This window comes from Meleagris gallopavo, chromosome Z (genome assembly GCF_905368555.1).
Source record: "Meleagris gallopavo chromosome Z, MGAL_WU_HG_1.1, whole genome shotgun sequence".
NCBI lineage: Eukaryota > Metazoa > Chordata > Aves > Galliformes > Phasianidae > Meleagris > Meleagris gallopavo.
Window position 1 is genome coordinate 24943664 of NC_139435.1, and position 20872 is coordinate 24964535.

Sequence of the window (20872 nt, forward strand, 5' to 3'; positions counted from 1 at the left end):
TAGCAGCATGTACTTTGAAGCACATCTGTTGAAAAAGAAAGGTTTTCACCTTCAGGAAGGCTGAATACTTAAATAGCCCAGCTATTTATTGTGTCACTACGCAGCACAGGCATCTAGGAAAGAGAGATCAATGGCTTTCCTGAGAAATGCTTAGTGTTAAGTCTTGGTAAGAACAACTAACCAGCTCATTCTCCTTTAATCCCCTGTAATTCAGCTGACAAAAGATAGGAAGGTGCAAAATTTACTCTTCTTTTGGAAAACCAACCTATTTCTGGTTATTGGACTCAAGAAGCATTTTTTTTTTCTGGCAATTGTCCACATTAAATGGGAGGGAAAGTTATCATGTTTCCTGCCTCCCCCTTTCAAATAACCAGATGCCAGGACTTAAAAGAAGTAAAAGATTGCTATCTGTCTAAAATTTGCTGCTCTGGGAAAAAAAATATGTTAACCATACTTCAAAGCCAAATCAACTCTCAAATGATCTAGAAGTCTAGGAAAATGCTGTCTTCAAGCAATACCCAGCTTTCCATACAGGCAGAACTCCTTTTCTGAATAGGAAAACTAATGTAACACTCTTTCCAACTCAACAAACAATTAGTTATTTCAAACATTTCAGTTAATGACATTTAATCTTAATGCTTCAAAATATTAGATTCTGAGTTATAAAGTGATGCACTGCTAGGAAAGTAATTACACTGAAAGCCCTAAGTTCATATTTAGAACAAAAATATTCCTGATTGGTGCACCATCAATGCATTCTATTAAACATCAGCTAACAGAAACCACTGCAAAAAAAGCCACCTGCAATAACTTTCCTATCTTCTTTGAAGTTTTACTTTAATATCAAAATTAAAGTAGTAATATAAAAACAGTTTCACTGTTGGTGGTAGTAATGCCTTATTTTGGCTCCTCTGTAACTTAACAGCATAGGTAACAAAAAAACTTGCCTACTGAAAAAAAAAATCTTACTAAATGAAAATATTTATGTAACAGACAAGAACAGGATCACAAACAACAGACAAGTTTCACAAGCAGATTAGTTTTCACCTGAACAAATACAAGTTTCCATCAGAGGGATCATAAATTCCCAGCAGAATTCATTATACAGTTTGGTACTTTTACTGAAATAGCAGAAAACAGTTGGCCAGCATGGTAAAAACCTACAAAAATTCATTTTGGTAGCATTTCTTAGAAATCAAGATCTTAAATAGCACTTTTTTTCTTCACCTTTTGAACAGATTTCTGTTTGTGTAGACGGCACCTCACACCATGGCCAGTTCTCTTGGTATAATCAATTGCAAACCACACAATAAAACAAACTATTAAAAAATCAAAATAAGCTGCTAACTTAAGGTAACTTCTTCCTGCACACATGAAATTTCAAGGCAGTACAGTGGTTGCATACTTCAGGTGCAAAAAATAATCCATAAGAACTCTTCGTATGTAATCCTCAGCTCATGGAACACCAGGCTGCAAACAGAAACGTCGCCTCCAACAACTACTACTGAGCAACTATGAAATGAGGCAGCTCATGAAAGAGCTTCTCACTCTAAAACCTTCATTTTCTCTTAAGTATTAAAAAAAAAAGTGAAGTAAGCATTGAGAACATACATGTTTAATGCTTGAACAGACATTCTCTTCACTATTACCTATTATCGTCTTGTGTCTTCAAAATATAACTAGCAAATCTCAGTAGCCAGGAATATCTATCAGTCAAAGATGGAACAATCTTCTACTAAGTTATACCACTAACTACCTTTCGCTGTCAGACATGACATAAACTCCTTTTGAAGGAAATTCATGTTGAATCTCTACTAAGTTTCAACTCCGTGTAAAAATACAAAACCATATTATGAATGGACACATTGGTGGGTTTTGGTACATCCTTCTTTGCACAGTATACCATTTTACCTCAACGCTGTCTGGAGTTAAAAATACACAATCACCCCAGCATTCAGAGGGGGGATACAGGATTTGTGTACATGAAGCACTTAGTGACGTGGTTTACTGGTGAACTTATTTAAGTGACTAGGTTGATGGTTGGACTTTATGATCTTAGGGGTCTTTTCTAACCTGAAATGTTTCTGTTCTATGAAAAACTTTAGACTCTTAATGTACAGTGAAAATCATAGAAATAAAATCTCTTGGTTTTCATGTAAATGATCTTCACTGGTGTTCTATTTACTCACTACATAAATTTGTTTTGCATTTGTGTTCCTCTAGATGCAAGATTTTTCTTGAAATTTGAAATTCAAAAATGCCCATTTCTTCTATTGCACTAAAAAAAAACAAGAAGACTACATGTACTCTTTTGTTTGATACTTTGTTTGTTTCATACGAATTTCTGGATGTTGAGTCAAAGCAGGAAGAAAAAACACAACACAGTCAAGTATTATCAAACACACATTTGGTTTATATTTCTTGGTCTCCAAGTACCTGACATGGGAGATTAACCTTAAATAAGAATGATTACATGTTCAAATTACACAAACCTGAATTATTTTCTGGTGAATAAAAAGTAAAAATTGTTGACCGGCTCTTTTAATTGAACAATGATTTAGTACTGGATGCACAAAGCACGTTTTAAAAGTTAAATAGCTTTGGAATTAAATTTTAAAATCCTGTTTTTCAAAAAATATTACATGGAAAATCTTGAACAAGTTCTTCTTCCTGTCTTAAATATTTCAGCCTTTCCAAAATTGCACCCAGGAAGAAAGAACTTCAGCATACAGTCCACATAGTTTTTGTAATTATCTGTGTGTCAGATGACATTCAGATACTTATGTCCTGGTCCAGAGTCTTTGTAAGGCCATTACTTTTGTCCTCTTCCAGGTAAGTAGCTCTTTTTTCAGTCAAAGTAGCAAAGAGTGCATCCATCATTCCTAAAACTTCTAACAGTTCCTCTTGATAGTCAATTTCTCTTCCTATGGTTTCCTGAAGTCTCAAGAACTGTTTATCAACAAGCGCTGACTGTCCAACCACAGGCTGATAAATGTCTGTAAAGATAAGAGTATTTAGGACCCTTACATCTACTAAAAACATAATAACTGTACTGGCTACTTAAACATACATTTAAGGAATTTGGCACTAGCCCAATCCTATGTGCAAATAAGACAACTTTGCTGGCGTTCTGAAAACAGCATAAATTATTGATGCATAGTCACATCAAGTACAAACTAACAGAAAAAGAAGTTTTCATTATCTCAAATGCTATTTTTATCTCACTGGAGAAACTGAAGTCACTTGTACTATGCAAGTGTAGAAACATGAAGAATCAAAAAAATGTGGAGATTATGAGAAGCTTCCTATATAATGCAAATTAGGTACTTACTGTGGTCAAAGTTATCTAGCAAAATTTCATTTTGGGTCATTTTCTTGCCACTGAGTTTATACTTATACACAAGCTTATAAAAGTTTAGTTTATTAAAAGCATAACACTTTTCATCTTATATTCAAGCTGGCTGTTGGGCTCTGAGATTCTTTTTTGTGTTGTACTTTCGTACTTACCAGTGATCATATCTGCAACAGTTATCAGTACTGGAGTAAACCTAGGTTCAATTACACGCCTGTAAAATTAAAACATCCATATTTTTCTGTTTTTTAAAAAGCAAGTTTCAAGCAGTTTTATCATGCTGGAATGCAGACAGATTTTTTCCCCTTGATGATACTGCACTCAGGGATACGAGTCAAAAGAGTTATCTGTGGCAAATAAGTTTCAATTTTCAAAAGGGCAGTGTGGCTTAGAGGACTGGCAAAAGCCTTAGGTAGATGAAGACATGAGTTGCATTGAGGGAACAGAAAATAAGGGGCTATGGATAAAATGTCTGTCAAAGGGCAAGGTAATCTCTATGGCTCTCATAGCATCAGCAAAATCATTTTATGCTAATACAAACTATTTCAGTGCTGCAGCTGAAATCCCAGACCTTCACTTTAGAAAGCAGAGTGTAAGTGAGACTGCAACTAGAGTTCCAACCACGATGTCCTCTATGGCAAAGGCCTTTAAGAAATACAAGTCTCAAGTTGTCAGAGAGAACTTAAGACAAAATAGTACCTTGTCACGAAGGTAAGGAGGAGACTAATTTGCTTCTCATCTCGGCCTGCAATCGCGCTCCTTAGTGTTCCTCTGCGATTTAGTTCCTGCATAACTGCAACCGTAACTTCAGGAGTATAAAGCCTAATGTGTGGCTGGACATATATGAGAAGAGTTTAGTACCAAAGGCAGCTTCCTTGTACAGCAAACAGCAGTTGGTATCAATTTGCAAAAAAAAAAAACCAAAATGAACAAAAAAACGTACAAGGAACCCAGACAGATTTGATTCCATTTTAGTCATACACTGAAGTTAATTTGAGATACAAAAAAATCTACTTTAGATGACACCATACAGATTTGCTCAGACAAAAACAAAGCCTTACTTCCAGTACAGCATCTAGGGCCTTGGATGACTGAAAGCTCTTAAGCAGCTTGTCATATTTCCTCAAAATACATCTTCCAGGCTTACTGACGTAGAAATCGTCCTGGAATTGAAAGACAAGTTCTGAGTAATACACATGCACCTACACAATTAGATAGCATAACACAAACATTTTACTACAGACAAGCTTAAACGTCTTTGTATCTCCCCTCCCTTCAACTTAACATATGAAACAAGAAATCTTGATTGCTTCAGTAAACATTTGCTCACTACGTCGTACCTGTTTTGGCATGTAATTTCTTCCTTTCACATAGGTTCTATATGCTGGCTGTCTCTTCTTTTGAGACTTTTCTTTCTTTTCTTCAGGTTTTCTGTGTTTAACATTCAGCACCCCATTGGTCATGCCTACAATTATAGTTTCATCTTCAGGCTAAAATGTAAAAATCACAGTTAGGAACTTAGTGTTTTATCTGATGATGCATGCCTTATTATTGTGGCCATGAGGTCATGGACTCTGCTGCAGTTGCATAATGAAATCTCTTATTATCTGCATCCACGGACTTTCATACCTATGCTAGCTTAACCTGGTAATTTTCCACTATTCTTTGCACCCCAAAGCTGCATATGCAGAGCAAGCAATTCACAATCATGTCGGACATAAACAGTTAGAATTCCCTGACAATTGTTGCTAAAGTGTAGTTTCTTTCTCCTGTGTATTACGGAGATGCCCTTAGTTCTCAGCCTTGTCTTCTCATGTTGCTCTTGCTCAGCAGCTTCTGCCCTGAATAGTCTTTCTTGTATTTCGACATATTATTGTGCAGATTTCTCAATTTTTATGCTTGACAATAAAGCCCTAGTCAAAAAATAATACAATTATCTATCTAGTTGGAAAGTATTTCTATGAGATCCTACAGTTGAACTGAATAGGTTTATGTAAGAGAAATTATTTGAGTGAGTTACACAGAAACTGCATTCTAACCAGCAAATTTTTCATTTAAAAATGTCCATGCAGTTTGGGAGAACATTGGGAGATTTATCATACACAGTTTTCTTGCTTTCAGTTTAACATAACCATCTGCTAACGGCTAGAGCTGAAAGCAGAATCTTGGACAGACCAACCTTTGGTTTGACCTAGCAGAATCAGTTCTATGTTCTGATTTGATCTTACGATTTCCAGGTGTCAACCAGAAACAAAAAAATTATGTCTCAGAATATACATACACAGCCACGCAAATGCCAAACCACAAGTACTGCACATATTTTGCAGCTGCAGCACCAGTCCAAAGCATATGGATTTTGTGGTTCTGTGAAAAATACACCCCGTGACAGTCTTCATTCAAAACCCAATTAACTCCAGTACTCTGAGGAAGAACAAAGTGGGAAATACATGAAGGAAGATTCCTTGACCTCCACAGCCCTCTACGCTCAGTTTCAGAAAAGCAGGACATTAAAGTAGCAAAGACAGTAAACAATCTTCACTGTTCCTCTTATATAGCTTCCAGAGGCTACATCATGACAAAACTGATCTAGAAAGTGGTGCCCACCTTCACAATTTTATCAAACTGATTGATTATCTATCAACACTCAAATGCTTCAGAGTAATAAGTATCTTTGTTTTCCTTTTCCAAAAGGAAGATACATGTGCCTCAGCAAATGTATTTGTTTATGCTCATATCCCTGGCCTTTTCCTTTTCGTCAGATGGATTTAATACCAACAAGTTCTATGACAGATTCACCCTATTCTAGACATTTCAAACAACATTTTAACTACTTTTTCAATTTATCATCCCATAGAAGAAGATACACACAGGTCCTGAAAAGCAAGCAATGAGTAACACTCTCTTGAAAAATCAGAAGGACTTCCCTACAGACTTCCTCCATGCTATATACACTCCCTGATAAACACAAAATTTTGTACAGATCTAATCAAGTAACATCTGGGATATTAACCTGTTACCCTTTCATGCAATCTTACTCAGAAGAAATATATTCGCTGATCCTAGTTCTCAAGTACAGTATTACTGTGAAACATCTGATAGCAATGAAAGTAAAATGAAATCACTCCAGTGACTTAGCTGCTATTAACAATTACCTTGCCTAAAACAATTTCTGAAGCACTTACCGACAATGCAAGACTAAGGATGGATGTTGCATAGTTAAAGCTGTGGACTACTTTGTAGGAAGTTGTACTGTAGATCTTCACATGCCTATATAAAGCAGTAATGATTAAAAAATTTGTTACTAATGCTTTATTGATGAAAATTCTGTGAAGTGTTTACATTCTCACCTTTTAGGAGATCATTTAAGAAAACTTAATACATAAATAAAGTTTTTTCCACGTAACCAGAAAGCATCTTACCTTTAATCTCTCCTGCAATGACAGAAAGGCTCCAAAAAAAAGATCCAGAAAAGACAAGACAGTTTTACCTTATGCCAAAAAGATGAAAGCAACGCAAGGACAGAAAAACAAACTGAAGGGAGATGTAGTCACAATCCGACTTCAGTAATGTTTATTAGAGAGCAGTAGGACAATATTTCCTCCAAAATGTTCTTAAATTTTAAATTTAGGATTTATTGACAATTTCTGGAAGTAAATCCATGCATACTCTTGCATCCATCTGCCCTTTAGTGATTTGGTTGACGGTGAGGAGAAATCCACAAATTGGGAAAAAGACAAACAACAAACAATGATTCTGAAATAAGTATGAGCTCTGCTGTTAGGATCACTGGATGACCAACAGCTACATGGCTGGTGTGATCCTTCATACCTCGTGCTTCGCGACTGCATGGCTTGAGGAAACCTAGGAAGTACAACAGGGAGTGCAGTAGAGAAGCACGCTAACAGACCACTGTCATTGCAGAGCACTTCATATTTCTGATGCGTCAGAGACAACAGGTTGAGTATCTGAACTCAGCAACAGAATTTAAAAAAACAGAAGAAAAAAACAAAAAAAACAGCCTTGCAACAAAGAACATAATGCACCTCTGCACCTTGGATACACTCCTGTTGACAGTCTCATTTCAAGGGGTACACAATATATGTTTTTAAACAAATTGCATCCCTAGCAGCTAAAAGGGTTTAAGCTTAAACATGTACACAGCTTCATGCTGATGTAGAATTACTTCCAAATGGGAAAAAAAAAAATCTAAAAAATTCAAATCACAAAAAAGTCACAAAACATACTGACCTGTCCAGGGATCCTGACAGTAACCTTTGCCCAGAGCTGTTCAGGCACAAGCAAGTTACGGTCTTATGATGATTTTTAAGTGAAACTAGTAATTGTCCACCTTTCAGTACATCCCAGACTTTGACGTATCGACCTCCTATAAGAAAGAAGCACACAGAAGAGCTAGGCAGACACACACAAATTTATGCTTGTCTGAAGTTTTCACACAGTGATACAGTGCCACCTTTGCAGCAGAGGTTTCTATTCACTCTCCCAGTCCATTCCTGACTATCCTCTGGGACAAGACATGTATGTCTGCCTTTTTTTTTTTTAGGTCATTTTGCAGACACAACTGAATGATTCAACATACTCTCTACAAAATGGATTTATATGCCACTGGATCATAAGACCTCTCATGCAACAGGAAGAAGAGAATAAAAGCCTTGCTGTGTGTGATTAAGAGAACAGTACTGTCACACCTTTACAGAACACTTCTTAATTATGTTCATCCCTTCACTTTAGCACTGGATGAATTAAGTCTGTACCTTTTCATTAAAGACGTACAATTGTTTTTTGACTAATTACAAGAAAAGCAAATCAGAGACAAGAAGACCCTAGCTTCACCCTGAAGATCAATACAGACTCCCATGGAAGATTTCTGAGAATTCCAGCTGATACATACTTAGCAATACATGCCCAAATGAAAGCACTACACAAGAAGGAACCAACTGGAGTCCTCAAGTTAGAGCACACAGAAAACTTAGTTAATTTTATTTAAGTACCTGCAGACACTAGAAGACCTCCAGAAGGGAAGAGAAGCACACTCTCCACAGGATGGCCATGTTCTATCGTCATGACACTGCTCTTTGTTCGTGCATCAAATACCTTCACCATGTGATCATAGGAACCTGAAACAACACCATAGCTTGTTTCAGTTACATAATTTAAATTATTTCAGGAACTAAAACAGCCACATGCTACAATTTAAAGGAACTCTTGCCAAATGGAAACAGCTTTAAACCATGTATTTAAAAATTCTAGTGGTTTACTCAACTTAATATACCAGAAAAACTGCTGAAACCTAGTGCCTTGTGACCTCTAAAGTCAGAAAAGCTAGATTTTTTTATACTACTTTAATTTACAATTTCAGTACAAATTTATAATAAAAAGTTGCTGGTAGGAAAACCAAAAGCAACTGATTTTAAATACTCCTCACAGGACATTTCATTTCTGAGTCTGCAAGTTTTAAGGTGCACTTAAAACTTCAGAAGAACTAATGTTCTTCTGAAACATCATGAAACACCAGATCCAGTAGAAGCACACATTCACAGTTTTTTTTTAAACTTTCAGAATCAAGTCAGAACAGTCCCATTAACCTTAGCAGGGTATAGCAAGGTGTTTAACACCTACAGTTCCCCTACAAACATCAGTATTTGGCTTGAAAAGCAAGCAAAAGAACACACTAGGCCCTGAGCAGGAAAACACATTCTTCATGTTTAAAATAAAATAAACACGATGCTACTGTATTAGAAGCTTCCTGTGTTTTTCTTCAGTTCTACCCAGAAGAAACATATTTGAAAAAAGAAAACCAAACCTGTTATAAAGACATCTCCATTCACTTTACTTGCACAGCCACATCTCACATAGTCATTATGCTCACTGTAGGACACTATTTCTGTAGCACTTGGAATATCCCACAGACTCGATGAATAATCATCGCCACCAGAAAATATTCGGTACTTATCAGACAGGAAGCCCACCACGTGCACAGCTCTAGAAACCAAAGTCCATAACAGCCAAAGTTAAAATATTCTGTCATTTCCATAACACTGCATCAAAAGTTTGTTAAAGGAAGGCATTCTCTATAGCCTGAAAGCACAAAACATTCGCTATTGGAAGCTACAGACCCTCACTTCAGAAGTTAACAGTTTAGGTTTTATAGTTTCAGCCAGAAAGGATCTTTCCTCTTGGATCTCACTAGATGTACATGAAAAGTTTTAGAGGACTACTGGCTGCTTACTCGAGAGATGTAAATCCTATATTTGTTACTTAGAGATCTGTGAGCTAGCTTAATCCTTTAGACCATATTTACAATATTCAGCTTTAAGTAAGACAAGGTTAGACACTTTGTGGCCCTTAAAATCACTATTGAAATTACTAGTATAACATGCAACAGAGAATGATTTTTACACATAAAACACATATCGTAAATTTAATTATAGTTAGGTTAACCTAAGAGTCACAACATAAGGTAATACCTTATCTAAAAGCAGAGAGCTCAAATGGAAAAACAGTCTCAAGTTCTCTGTGGGTGCTCTCCTGAGGGAGGATGATAGTACTTTCCATAAAGATAAGTCACTCACAGGTTTTGAAAAGGCAGCAATTTCTCAAATCAAAGTATTACCACTCTTTTCTATCTGGAACATCAGAACTCCTCTTCCAGATGTGTTAGGTTTTTTTGTTTGTTTGTTTGTTTTTTTGCTATTTTGCTTTTAAGTGAAAAAAGTGAACTTTTTGTAACTGCTCCTCCTAGCAACAAATAAAATTTGTCTGTCAGGACATGCAGGCATGAAACTATGTCTATGCAACACATTAACATACATCGCCCTGAATTTGAATACGCACTTATTCTTCCATGTACTCAAGTCATACTTAGAATAAAAAACAACACTGTCACTGCAATTCATAACTCAATTTTAAAACCTACTTTTCAGTAATACATGCAACAGTTGCAAGCATCTGATTAACAGTGCTCAGACTTTTTGCAACACGCAAAGCAGACGTTTGTAAACACACAAAATAAGCTTATACACGCAAAGAGCAAGACTTACTTTGTATGACCGTCAAATTGCCTCAGGGGTGCCCTTCCACTAATATCAAAGAGGCGAATGCTGCCTTCCTCGCTGCCAGCAACAAGCAATTTGCCATCATCCCTGTACGTCGCACAATAGGCGGCATCTTTGAAGCGAGAAAATGTCTTAATTGGCTCCTGAGAATAGTGTCCATAAATGTGGACCTAGCAAAAGAAGACATTATCTTCACTCAAGGGGTATCAGTTGAAAAGCAGCAACATAACAACCTCACAAACAGCCACTCACCCTTGAGGAGGCTGTGACAGCGTAGTTATACGGAGGAACTGGAGAGAAGTCTATTTTATTTATTGCACCAAACTCCTTAATCTGAACAGGTGTCTAAAAGAATCAAAATAAAGACAATTAAATACACATAGGCACACTATCAAAAATGACAAAAGCGTAAAAAAATCTTTTCTTGCTGCTGAGCTTAAAATGCTATTTGGAACAAAATTATCTCTGAAGCACCGTCCCGTTAGGTTTCTTTTTCCCCAGGCTGTTTTTGCTTCCGTGCTCTTCACACACTACAACCAAGCCATTAATTACACACTTTGTCTCAAAGGGGAAAAAAAAGAAAAAAAAAAAAGAAAAAAAAAAGTTCTATTCACTCATAGTACCCCGCTTACTCCAACAGAAGCAGTAGGAAACACTTTAGGACAGCCAGGACTCCCGCAGCCCCAGCCCGTGATACAGACCGCCCCAGCCGCACACGGCCGCGCCGAGTTCCCCTGCGCCACGAGCGCGGCCCGGCCAGCACGCGGGGCAGGCGGAGTCAGCTGCAGCCCCGCGCCGACGGAACGCGACCGGCGCTGCCCTGGCACCGGGGCCCTTCCCACCTTGTATCCCTGCCAGTACAGCGTGTCCTGCGTGATCTTCTCCCCGAGCTTCGGGGTCGCCGGGATCGTGACGGGTTTGTAGGATGCCATGGCTGAGCCGGAGGAGGAGCCGGGAGAAGAAGGGAGGTCTCCGAGCGTACGGTCGAGGTGCTACGGAGGAGAGGAGCGGAGCGGAACGCGCCGGGAAATGTGGAACGCGCCACCTCAGAGCGCAAGGAGCAGGCCGCGCCACGCCGCCATAGCCTTGCAGCACCTCGCGGACAGACTGCACTCCAGCGGGCGACTGCGTCATCAGCGGGCGCCGCCACCTGGCCAATCGCAACGCTGTGAGGCGGAAGTGACATCTTACCCCCACCCAAGAAGGCGGAAGTGATGCCTCACACTCCCTGGGGGTGGTAAAACGCCGCTTTCTCCTCATCGCGGGGGGGTTGCTCGGGGAGCACGGTCACGGCCTCGCTGGGGTCCTGCCGCAGTTTTCCTCAGGGCTTTCCTCTGCCCGTCGGCTGCTTCCCTGCCGAAAAGGGCCCGTCGTCTCCTGAGGCGTGCGCTAGGACGCCTTTGTTTCTTTACGGTTCGCTTCGGTGGTGTATCGCGAAGGGGCAGTCGTTTGTGTTCTCCTTCAGGTCTAACGCTGAGAAGACAAAACCAAGTTCTCCGCTCGACGCCTTTCTTTGCTTAGGGTGAGTGGGGGGGGAGGGGGGATACGCTTTGTTCTTTGCCCGTTTTGTCTTGTTTTTATTATGGGCAGACTGATATCCAAAAACGAAGCTCTCACCACCCACACTGAGGAATTCGGCTGGAACATCCACTTGGTTCAAAGCTTTTGGCTGTAGTAGCGTTGAGATTTCTTACGGGTTTAACTACCTAAAACAAAGGTGATAAGCCCAAATGATGCTTGCACTATGTATTTTTATGTGTCACTTCACCAGTATCTTATCTGTGTTTGACTGCAGGTTGAATCTCCTTGGAGCTTGGCTGACCAGAGCTGCTCTTGGCTGGAAACCATGAGGAAATTCTTTCCATAGAAGTGTCACGCAACCAAAGCTATGGCATTATCAGCTGACTTAGACTCCAGGGCCCAGCTAATTGTGGAAGAGTGTACCACTAGTTACAGCCTTCTACCCATGCCAGACATCAAGGTGGAGCACCAGCTTGACTCCAGCACAGAGGAGGGCCCATCCCAGAGTGTGGCTATGGGCATGAAGTTCATTTTACCCAATAGGTTTGATATGAACGTCTGCTCACGATTTGTGAAGTCTCTGAATGAGGAGGACAGTAAAAATATCCAAGACCAAGTTAACTCTGACCTGGAAGTGGCATCTGTCTTGTTTAAAGGTTGAACTTTTATGGTACAAGTTGTTATGACCAGATTGTCTCATCACGCTCTGCTTTTTAAAAAGCCTGTGCCATGTATGTGTGTTAATCAGTAATAGTTTCTGAGATATTTTCTGCTAGCATTTTTTTAATAAGCTTGATGGTTTATTCCTGTATAATTCATTTTCCCCAGGATTTTTTTATCTCACTTTTAGGTTTGTTGGTTTGTTTTTTTAATCAAAAAAGTTGAAAAAGTAACTGCACAAAAAGTTTTTAATTTATAAAGAGCTGATGCGGATTTTAAAAACAAGGTTATTTCTGGTAGCAAGCTCTCTTAAATGAAAGTCTAAGTTGAGCTATAACATGTTGAATGTATATGTCTTTACAAAACCTTGCTGAAAGCATCATGTGGTCATTTCAACTTCAGTAGCATTCTGGACCATGTTTTATCTTTCCACTACTACGATGACAGAGTAACGTCAGTTGTGCAGTTGACTTTGTCATATCCATTCAGCTGTACAAAGCCTGTAATCACTCTAATGATCATTTTGCTGATTCAGTTTGAAAGTGAATGCTGCTACCATTCTGTAAATTGTTCCCTGCAGCTGTTCTCTAACCACTTCTGTCCAGCTTCATAAGAATTTATCTGTGCTCTTTAATGGCAGAGCGTATTGATGGGAAAAATAATTTAAGAATTCTATTCATCCTTAAAAAGTGTGGGTTTTTTCAGTGTTCGATTCAATATTTTGGACTCTGAGTAGTTTGTCATTTCATTATGTTTAGTTTTACACTTTTTCTATAACGAATACACAGACCTACTATGGGTTTTCATGATTTCCCTGATCTGTGTTTAAAGGCCCTGAATGCTTTTTAGTGGAGCTGCAGACTTGTATGAGAAATTTAGACCTGTCAGCAATAGAGTTGTTTTTCTTAAATAACAACTGTGAACTTTTTAGAAATAATCCTGCGGGTCCAGGGTCAAAAATCCCTGGTAGGTCCCTTAATTTGATAACTTTTGCTGTAGCTGTTTGCCAAACAAAGTGGAATTTTGTGTTCATTCTGTTACCCTGTTCTTACTGGTTCTCTTAGGAAATTTGAACTTGGATTTATGACCACAAGGTTCTCTATACAGTGAATTCTATGTGCATGTCAGTTAATTTCCTGTCACTAATTACTAGTGCACCCTGGTTTTAAATCAGTTTAGCCAATAATGGAGTTTAATGCTTTAATAATTGGCTTCACGGCCACTTCTGCTGCATTTTCTGTAAGCTGGTTTAGAATATCTCTGTTCCTGCTGGATAAACATTTCTAAGACATCAGTAATGCGGTTATAATTTTATCCAACAGGAGTGGAAGAAGTCCTGGTGAAGACCAGAGCTGCATCATATTCTTTGCACTGGAGAGTGCTAGCAAGAGTATTGAATGCCAAGGAATACTTGATAAATCCATGCCAGATACATTGGAGATCTAGGCAGAGAGTTTCCTCACTTAGACAGCAAGTTGTCTCTGGGTAACATGTGGGCAACTAGCATTGTTTTATGTTTTATGTTGAAAACAGCTCTTTGTTCAACTCATGTAGTACACAGTAGAAAAAGCACATGCTACACAGATCATGTGGTGTGTGTTTGAAAGATCTTACTGTTATTGGTGCTTTCTAACTTGATCAGAATCTGTGGCTTTGATTTAATTCTCTTCCTGATACTAAAGTTATGTCTGTTTTCTCTAATGTAGCTGAATGCAACATCCGTACTTCTCCTTCACCTGGTATCCAAGTAAGACATGTTTATACTCCATCAACTACTAAGCATTTCTCACCAATAAAACAATCAACTACTCTAACTAACAAACATAGGGGAAATGAAGTCTCTACAACACCTCTGCTTGTAAACTGTAAGTATCCTTCTGCCCTTCAGCTAATAATTCTGTTGTGAACTGCCAGTTCACTTGGCTTGCCGAGTTTTTTCATTTTTTTTCCCCCCACTTTAATAGACTTTAATGTAGGAAGAAAACATTGTTTAATGCCACAGTGTTCCAGCCTGTTTTGAGTGCATGACTGAAGTGTATTTTCCAGAAGAGGGTCCAGTTCTTGATTTAAAAAGCAGAGACAGTGATTTTTCTGATCCTTTGGAGTTTTAAGCTTTTGTGCTTGATGTAATTATTTTCAGAACTTACGAAGCTTAATTGCTCCAAACTGCTGCAAATGTCATAGCTATCATGCATCTTGAAAATCAAGATGACACTATTATTCAAGGGTTTTTTAATTCTTAGTTTCAAGCTTTTTCTCTATAGACAACTTCTTTAAGATTTACTTTGCCTCCTATGAACTACTCTCTTTTTAAATAACTTTTAAATCTTGAGTGTGCATCTTTCTTAAACTGAGTAAGGCCAGTGTTAAATAAATTGAGAAAAGTAGATCTTGACGTAGACCTCAGCCTGACCAAAATAGGCAGTCTTTAAGAAAAAGAAATCAAGCTTCTTTGCACTGAACAAAAAAAAAAAAAAAAAAAAAAAAAAAAAAAGTGGACATGGTATATTTACATATACATATGTAATTGTTAGCTTATTTTCTTATTGTGTAGATCCGAGATCGTTTATTATATATATTTCTTCCTGAGCATCTTTCAGATTTGCCCCAGGTTGTGATTGTCAGAACCATCCACCTGTGCAGTATTTACTGTGGGATCAGAGAGTTCTCTTTTGTAACTCCTTAAAGAGTTCTACTGTCTCTATGGCTTGGTACTTTTGATTAAAAATTAAAAAAACTCACCACTTTATTCTTCCTTGGTAGATGTCATGTTGTACATAGCTCTGTAATGTCTGTTCTGTCCCACCTTGTAGTGAATAAGAGTCACATTTGGAGTTTCCAGATATTTTGTGATCTCTTCACGCAATAAATAGTATTTGTAAATTACACAATTGTAAAATATCAAAATAAATTTGTTCTAATTTGATAAATGTTCTTAATATGCTCTTGGGTTGCTGACCAAAAATGGGAAAGGGTTGCCTTCTGAGAAGTCGATGTAAGAAGCACCTTTTAGCATAATTTCTACATTAATTAAAAAACTATGGAAACCTATGAAATTCTTTGGAAAGGTCTCACATTTTATGATAATGATTCAGAGTAAAAAGTGACATATATGTACACTGTCATGTCTGGACTCTGTGTAGCTCAAGCCAACGGATGTTCTATGCCCTCCTCCAAACATCAGAATGAAAACTGATGTCCGTATCACATCTTCTTGCTTTCATTTCTGCAGCTTTATCAGTTCACCAGCTGGCTGCTCAGGGAGAAATGTTGTATCTGGCCACACGTATTGAACAGGGTGAGTCTGAGGAAAGATTAAATACCTCCCTCTTTATCTCGTGCATATTCTGCTACACTCAACTTTTTCCCTGAAGATGCATTAAAGAGATCTCCAAATCTGATATGATTGAGAGTCCCTTCCAACTTTTGACTTTTGAGACACCTGTTCTCTGCAGGTGAATTGTTTTTCTCTATGACTCTTAATTCACTCAGTGCTTTGATTTGCACTTAAAATGAAACAGTAATATTGATGGAGGTTGGGAAATCTGTTATTCTCACTGCTTCCCGCACTATATGGGTGATCCGTAAACTTTTAAGAGAATGTTAGTTCTATCAAAAGAGGTAAAGTTGGCTTGGTTTTCTTGATTTTTGTTGTTGCTGTTGTTATTTATCATTTAAATGCATACTATTAATTGAAACTTTCTGATTCTATTTAATTGATCATCATAGAGAACTATATGTTGGGAATTTAAGCTATGGATCATGCTTGCTATATAAGAGCACTCATTGCAAGTTGTATTGTATTCTTCAGCATGTTAGTTGTGTCTATGGTACATATAGAAAATTTCAACCTGTACATCTGTATTATATTGAATTGAGTACTGTTCACAGTATATGCTTATGCTGTTAATAATAACCGGCCTTGTTTTCAGTCCTTCTGTTAAAACTTTCATAGAAAGCAAGAAGTGAATATCTGAGTGTGTATACCTTCTCAGTGAGTTGTCTATCCGGAGTTTTTTGAAATGTTAGTAATCAATAAAAATGCTTATTATGGTGCTACGATAAGAATGGAAATTTAAAGGATTTAGATACAAAATCACAGAAAAAATCCAACTAATTCAGTTGGCTGCTTGTTTAAAAAAAAGTTTTCCTTTTTTTCTTTATGTAGACTTTAATTGTTTCCATGTAGCAACCTGTTGGTTACATGAACTAGGGGGTTATACTACAAGTCTGTGGCTCACTGTTGAAAAAGTGCCTAAAGAGTAATGCAGAGTGTATTTCTTTACTTTTCAAGCAGGACTTCTCTCCAAATACAAAGCCCATATTATAGGCAACTTAAAACTTTTTTTCTGAGTAAAAACAGAGTTGGGTTTATAGAACCTAAAAACAAAAACTCAGCTACTAAATTTTACTTTAGTCTTTTTTTTTTTTTTTTTTTTCTTGGACAAGGCTATTTTCACCACCACTGTTAAAAAAAAAATTATTTTTAAAGTTAAAATTTGAGTGACTTTAGAACATGCTCCTACCTCAGTTCATTCACAATGGATATGCCTAAGCATTCATTCTACCAGCTCACACCATACATTATGAAAGGGATTAATAAGTGCTATATTTTGCTTTGAACAGAAAATGTAATCAATCATAAGGATGAAGAAGGATTTACCCCTCTGATGTGGGCTGCAGCTCATGGGCAGATAGCAGTAGTGGAATTTCTCCTCCAGAATGTAAGGAAAAAGAGCACACTTCATTTTAAATTTCTTAACTTACTTTGTAGTTTATTTTCCTAAGTGTTGTCAGTTCCACTATATATTTAAAACTTGCAAAGTTCTCTGTAAAATCTCACTTCAAAACAAATTGGTTACTTTTTTTTTTTTCCCATTATCTCAGGGTGCGGATCCTCAGATTTTGGGGAAAGGGCGAGAAAGTGCCCTCTCACTGGCTTGCAGCAAAGGGTACACAGATATTGTGAAAATGCTGCTTGACTGTGGAGTTGATGTCAATGAGTATGACTGGGTAAGTCTCTAGCTTGAATTTACATCAGTGTATGCCGTGGTCATAACTTTGAAGCAGAGCACAGGATTTTAAAATTGTTCTCCCAAACTTACATAGGGTGTTCTGTGATAACATAAAAGTTGGTGCTGCTAATTCTGACTTTTTGGTAAAAAAGAAAATGAAACTAATGCTGAGTCTGTTTAGAAGTGAGAGTATATGTCACTTAATGTCAATGTTAGCTGAAAAAAGATGGAAGTTATAGAGAACTAAAACTGATAACCTGATTTTTGTGTAAAACTCATGAAGTCTTGTTCTGATATCATAGCATGGCCTGGGTTGAAAACGACATCAAAGATCATCTAGTTTCAACCTCCCTGCTGTGGGCAGGGTTGCCAGCCACTAGACCAGGCTGCCCAGAGCCACATCCAGCCTGGCCTTGAATGCCTCCAGGGATGAATGTGTGATATATGGAACTATACTGGTATGCTAAGGACTTAAAATTCCAGGCCACTCAATTGCTAAGTGTCTAAGGCTTTTTACTGCTTTTGCAGAATGGAGGTACACCTCTACTGTATGCAGTGCATGGGAACCATGTGAAATGTGTAAAAATTCTTCTTGGTAAGCAGCCTATCCAAAATGAATTACCTGTATGGATGTGTTTCCAGTTCTTACTGTCAAAAATCTGACTCGATTTTCTTTTCATGTTTTGCATAGAAAGTGGTGCTGATCCAACTATCGAAACAGATGCTGGCTATAATTCAATGGATTTGGCTGTAGCCTTGGGCTATCGGAGTGGTAGGTATTGCAAATGTACATTCTTTGATTTTTGTTTTTGCTGCTCCTTGTTCATGCAGCTGCTGTAATGGCCTAGTAGAGTTTTATTAGTTATAAAGCTGAAAGAAGATCCCTATTCTCAGAGCCTTAACACACCTAAATATATCAGTACAAAATTAGTATTTTTCCTTATTGGTTCAGAAAGCCAAGTCCCTGGTGAGAAAATGGCACTAGCATGGATCTGCATCTGTGGGCACGTTAAGGGAGTGTGTAGGTCTGTTGCAGTCATGATCCAGGCAGGGATAGATGAGCTGCTCCCCAGCCCTGTGCAAGGACTGTGAGTTGTACTGGGCAAAAATAACAGTGCATCCAGCCCTTCCAACCACTCAACCCAGTGTGCTGTTTTGTTGCCATGTGATGCAGTTGGCAAAACTTCTTGCTTGTACTAGCTCTGGTTTGCCTTGGGGGCAGACATAAAGAATGCAGAGATTAGTGAAGTAGGCTACCCTATTTGGCCTGGAGGACAAAAAGGCAAAGATTGGATTCTTTACTGCTGTTTTTTTCCCCTCATGCTGCCTTCAGTTTGAAAGGTGTGAAGTATCTGTTGTTACAGAATCTGGAACTGAATCTAAAACAAGCCAGAACTGCACATGTTGCTCCTACAAGCAGAGTCCTAATACACATGTGGGGGAGCCAGTAACTTCAGAGGTATTTAGATGTAGGACTCCTTCAAGAGCTCAATCTCAAAATGCTTAAGAGATGTAGTTTCTAATAAGCCATTTATACATTTTAAGATTTGCTTGGCATATGCCTATTCAAACCAGATAACAGATCATCATCCCATCTGCCTTCAAACCATTTATGTTGTTTTTGATTATATGAGGTGCTTCTTTTCTGAAGGAATGTAAACTGCCTTCTCAGAGTGAATTAATTCCTGCCTGTCAGTATCTGCCAGAAAAAATAGTACAGACCTTAAAGACTTGAAAAAACATTGAACCCTGATTAACCCAGATCATTTCTTGGCTTTAGTTCAACAGGTTATTGAGTCTCATTTATTAAAGCTACTTCAAAGTATCAAGGAATAACGGCTGGCTCTTTCATGGCTGTCAGTTCTCGTCTTGGAGGTTTTGACTCCATTTCAGCCCTGTAATCACTGAAAAGAGGTATTTGTTTTGTAAGTTTACCTCAGTTCAGCTATTTGCTGGTTTTACTTAAGCCAGGCATGTCCAACCTGTGGCCTGCCCCCTGCCCCACACCGTCATGTCAGTGGCTCTGTCGAACAGTATTACTGTGCTCTATGTACCAGTTGTAGTCTCCATGGAAATAAATAGGATACAGTACTTTTGAAACAGCCTACATATTTGTGTCTCAAGATAATTCCTATTCACCCAGTTTGACCAGCACAAACCAACAGGTTGGACACCCATGACTTAAGCTTTTAAATATGCTCTCTCTTTCATAGAAATATGTGATGTCATCCTTTTCTTAAATGTATTTTATATAACCTTGAAAGAAAAGGTCTGTTGTCATGCATGAAAAACTGAATAGAACCTGTTTTCACCGTGTAAGTGTTCACATAGTGCACTGGATGGCACAGTGCCAAGTGTTCTCCTTGTTCCTATCACTGATCCATATTCACAGGAAGATGATTGTTTAGATACTGAGGTATGTCACCATAGAAAAAGATGTTTTTACTGTTAGTAGTATCCAAATGTGTGCCATGTGTGATTGTTTTCAAGATCTTCAGCTGATATTATTGTGTCAACTATTGTCTTTGTATGATTTTTAAGAAGATAATAAATTTAATGGCCTTGGTGGTAGTTCTGATTCTTGGCTGATTTATTTCCATGTCCTTCTGCCTTCCTCTTGTATTCATGAAACAACTGGACCAAAGTGTTCTTCATATAAACTTACCTGGTATAAGAAAGTCCAAGCGCAGAATATTTAGCTCCTAAATATCCTCCCTGCACTGGCTGAGCAGAAGATATCAACAGTGTGGGAAAAGAAGCCAGAACTTACTGAAGTCGAGCTGCCTTCAGCTGATGTGTGGTACTTTCCTTGTCCTGATGTAGCTGCTTGAGCTAGAGCAGCACTATGGTTTCGAACAATTGAAATAGTAGGCAATGTTAAATGATTTCCTGAGACCCCCCCACACTTAGTCAGAACTACACTAGAGTGATGAACACGTTATATTTTTACACATATAATGAAAAAAATGTTTTAAATAGACTTCAGAAGTTTGTTTTCCCTCTGACGGTACGTACGCATCCCTTATGCAGTGTTTACATAAGCACTTAGTAATTGTGTCCACTAGAGGTCTGTCATCTGTACACATAAATACACCTCTGAGCCCCTCCTTTCTTTTTCAGTCAATTGCAATAAACCAAATTTAAAATTTGCCTTCCAGAAGCAGCTCAAAAAACATGAGTGGATCCAGGAAATTTATTAACTGTGTTTCTAGTGTTGTTTGATTTTTCCATTTGAAACTCATTCCATACAC

General features: G+C 38.1%; 2 protein-coding genes across 2 annotated transcripts; one reads left to right on the plus strand and one right to left on the minus strand.

Moving 5' to 3' along the window:
• Positions 1-2392: 2392 nt before the first annotated feature.
• On the minus strand, positions 2393-11569 carry UTP15 (UTP15 small subunit processome component). The gene is made up of 12 exons (XM_085213196.1): positions 11268-11569; positions 10678-10770; positions 10411-10595; positions 9174-9352; positions 8362-8487; positions 7601-7736; positions 6535-6619; positions 4693-4842; positions 4414-4515; positions 4052-4185; positions 3508-3566; positions 2393-2996 (listed from the first exon to the last, which is right to left on the minus strand). Exons 1-12 carry the CDS (start codon positions 11355-11357, stop codon positions 2773-2775), a joined length of 1563 nt encoding a protein of 520 aa, XP_085069322.1. The 5' UTR covers positions 11358-11569; the 3' UTR covers positions 2393-2772.
• Positions 11570-11606: 37 nt separating this feature from the next.
• On the plus strand, positions 11607-20192 carry ANKRA2 (ankyrin repeat family A member 2). Its single transcript, XM_010726642.3, has 9 exons — positions 11607-11947; positions 12221-12602; positions 14313-14471; positions 15839-15904; positions 17233-17330; positions 17494-17619; positions 18150-18216; positions 18313-18393; positions 19402-20192. Exons 2-9 carry the CDS (start codon positions 12314-12316, stop codon positions 19455-19457), a joined length of 942 nt encoding a protein of 313 aa, XP_010724944.2. The 5' UTR covers positions 11607-11947; positions 12221-12313; the 3' UTR covers positions 19458-20192.
• The last annotated feature ends 680 nt before the right edge of the window (positions 20193-20872 follow it).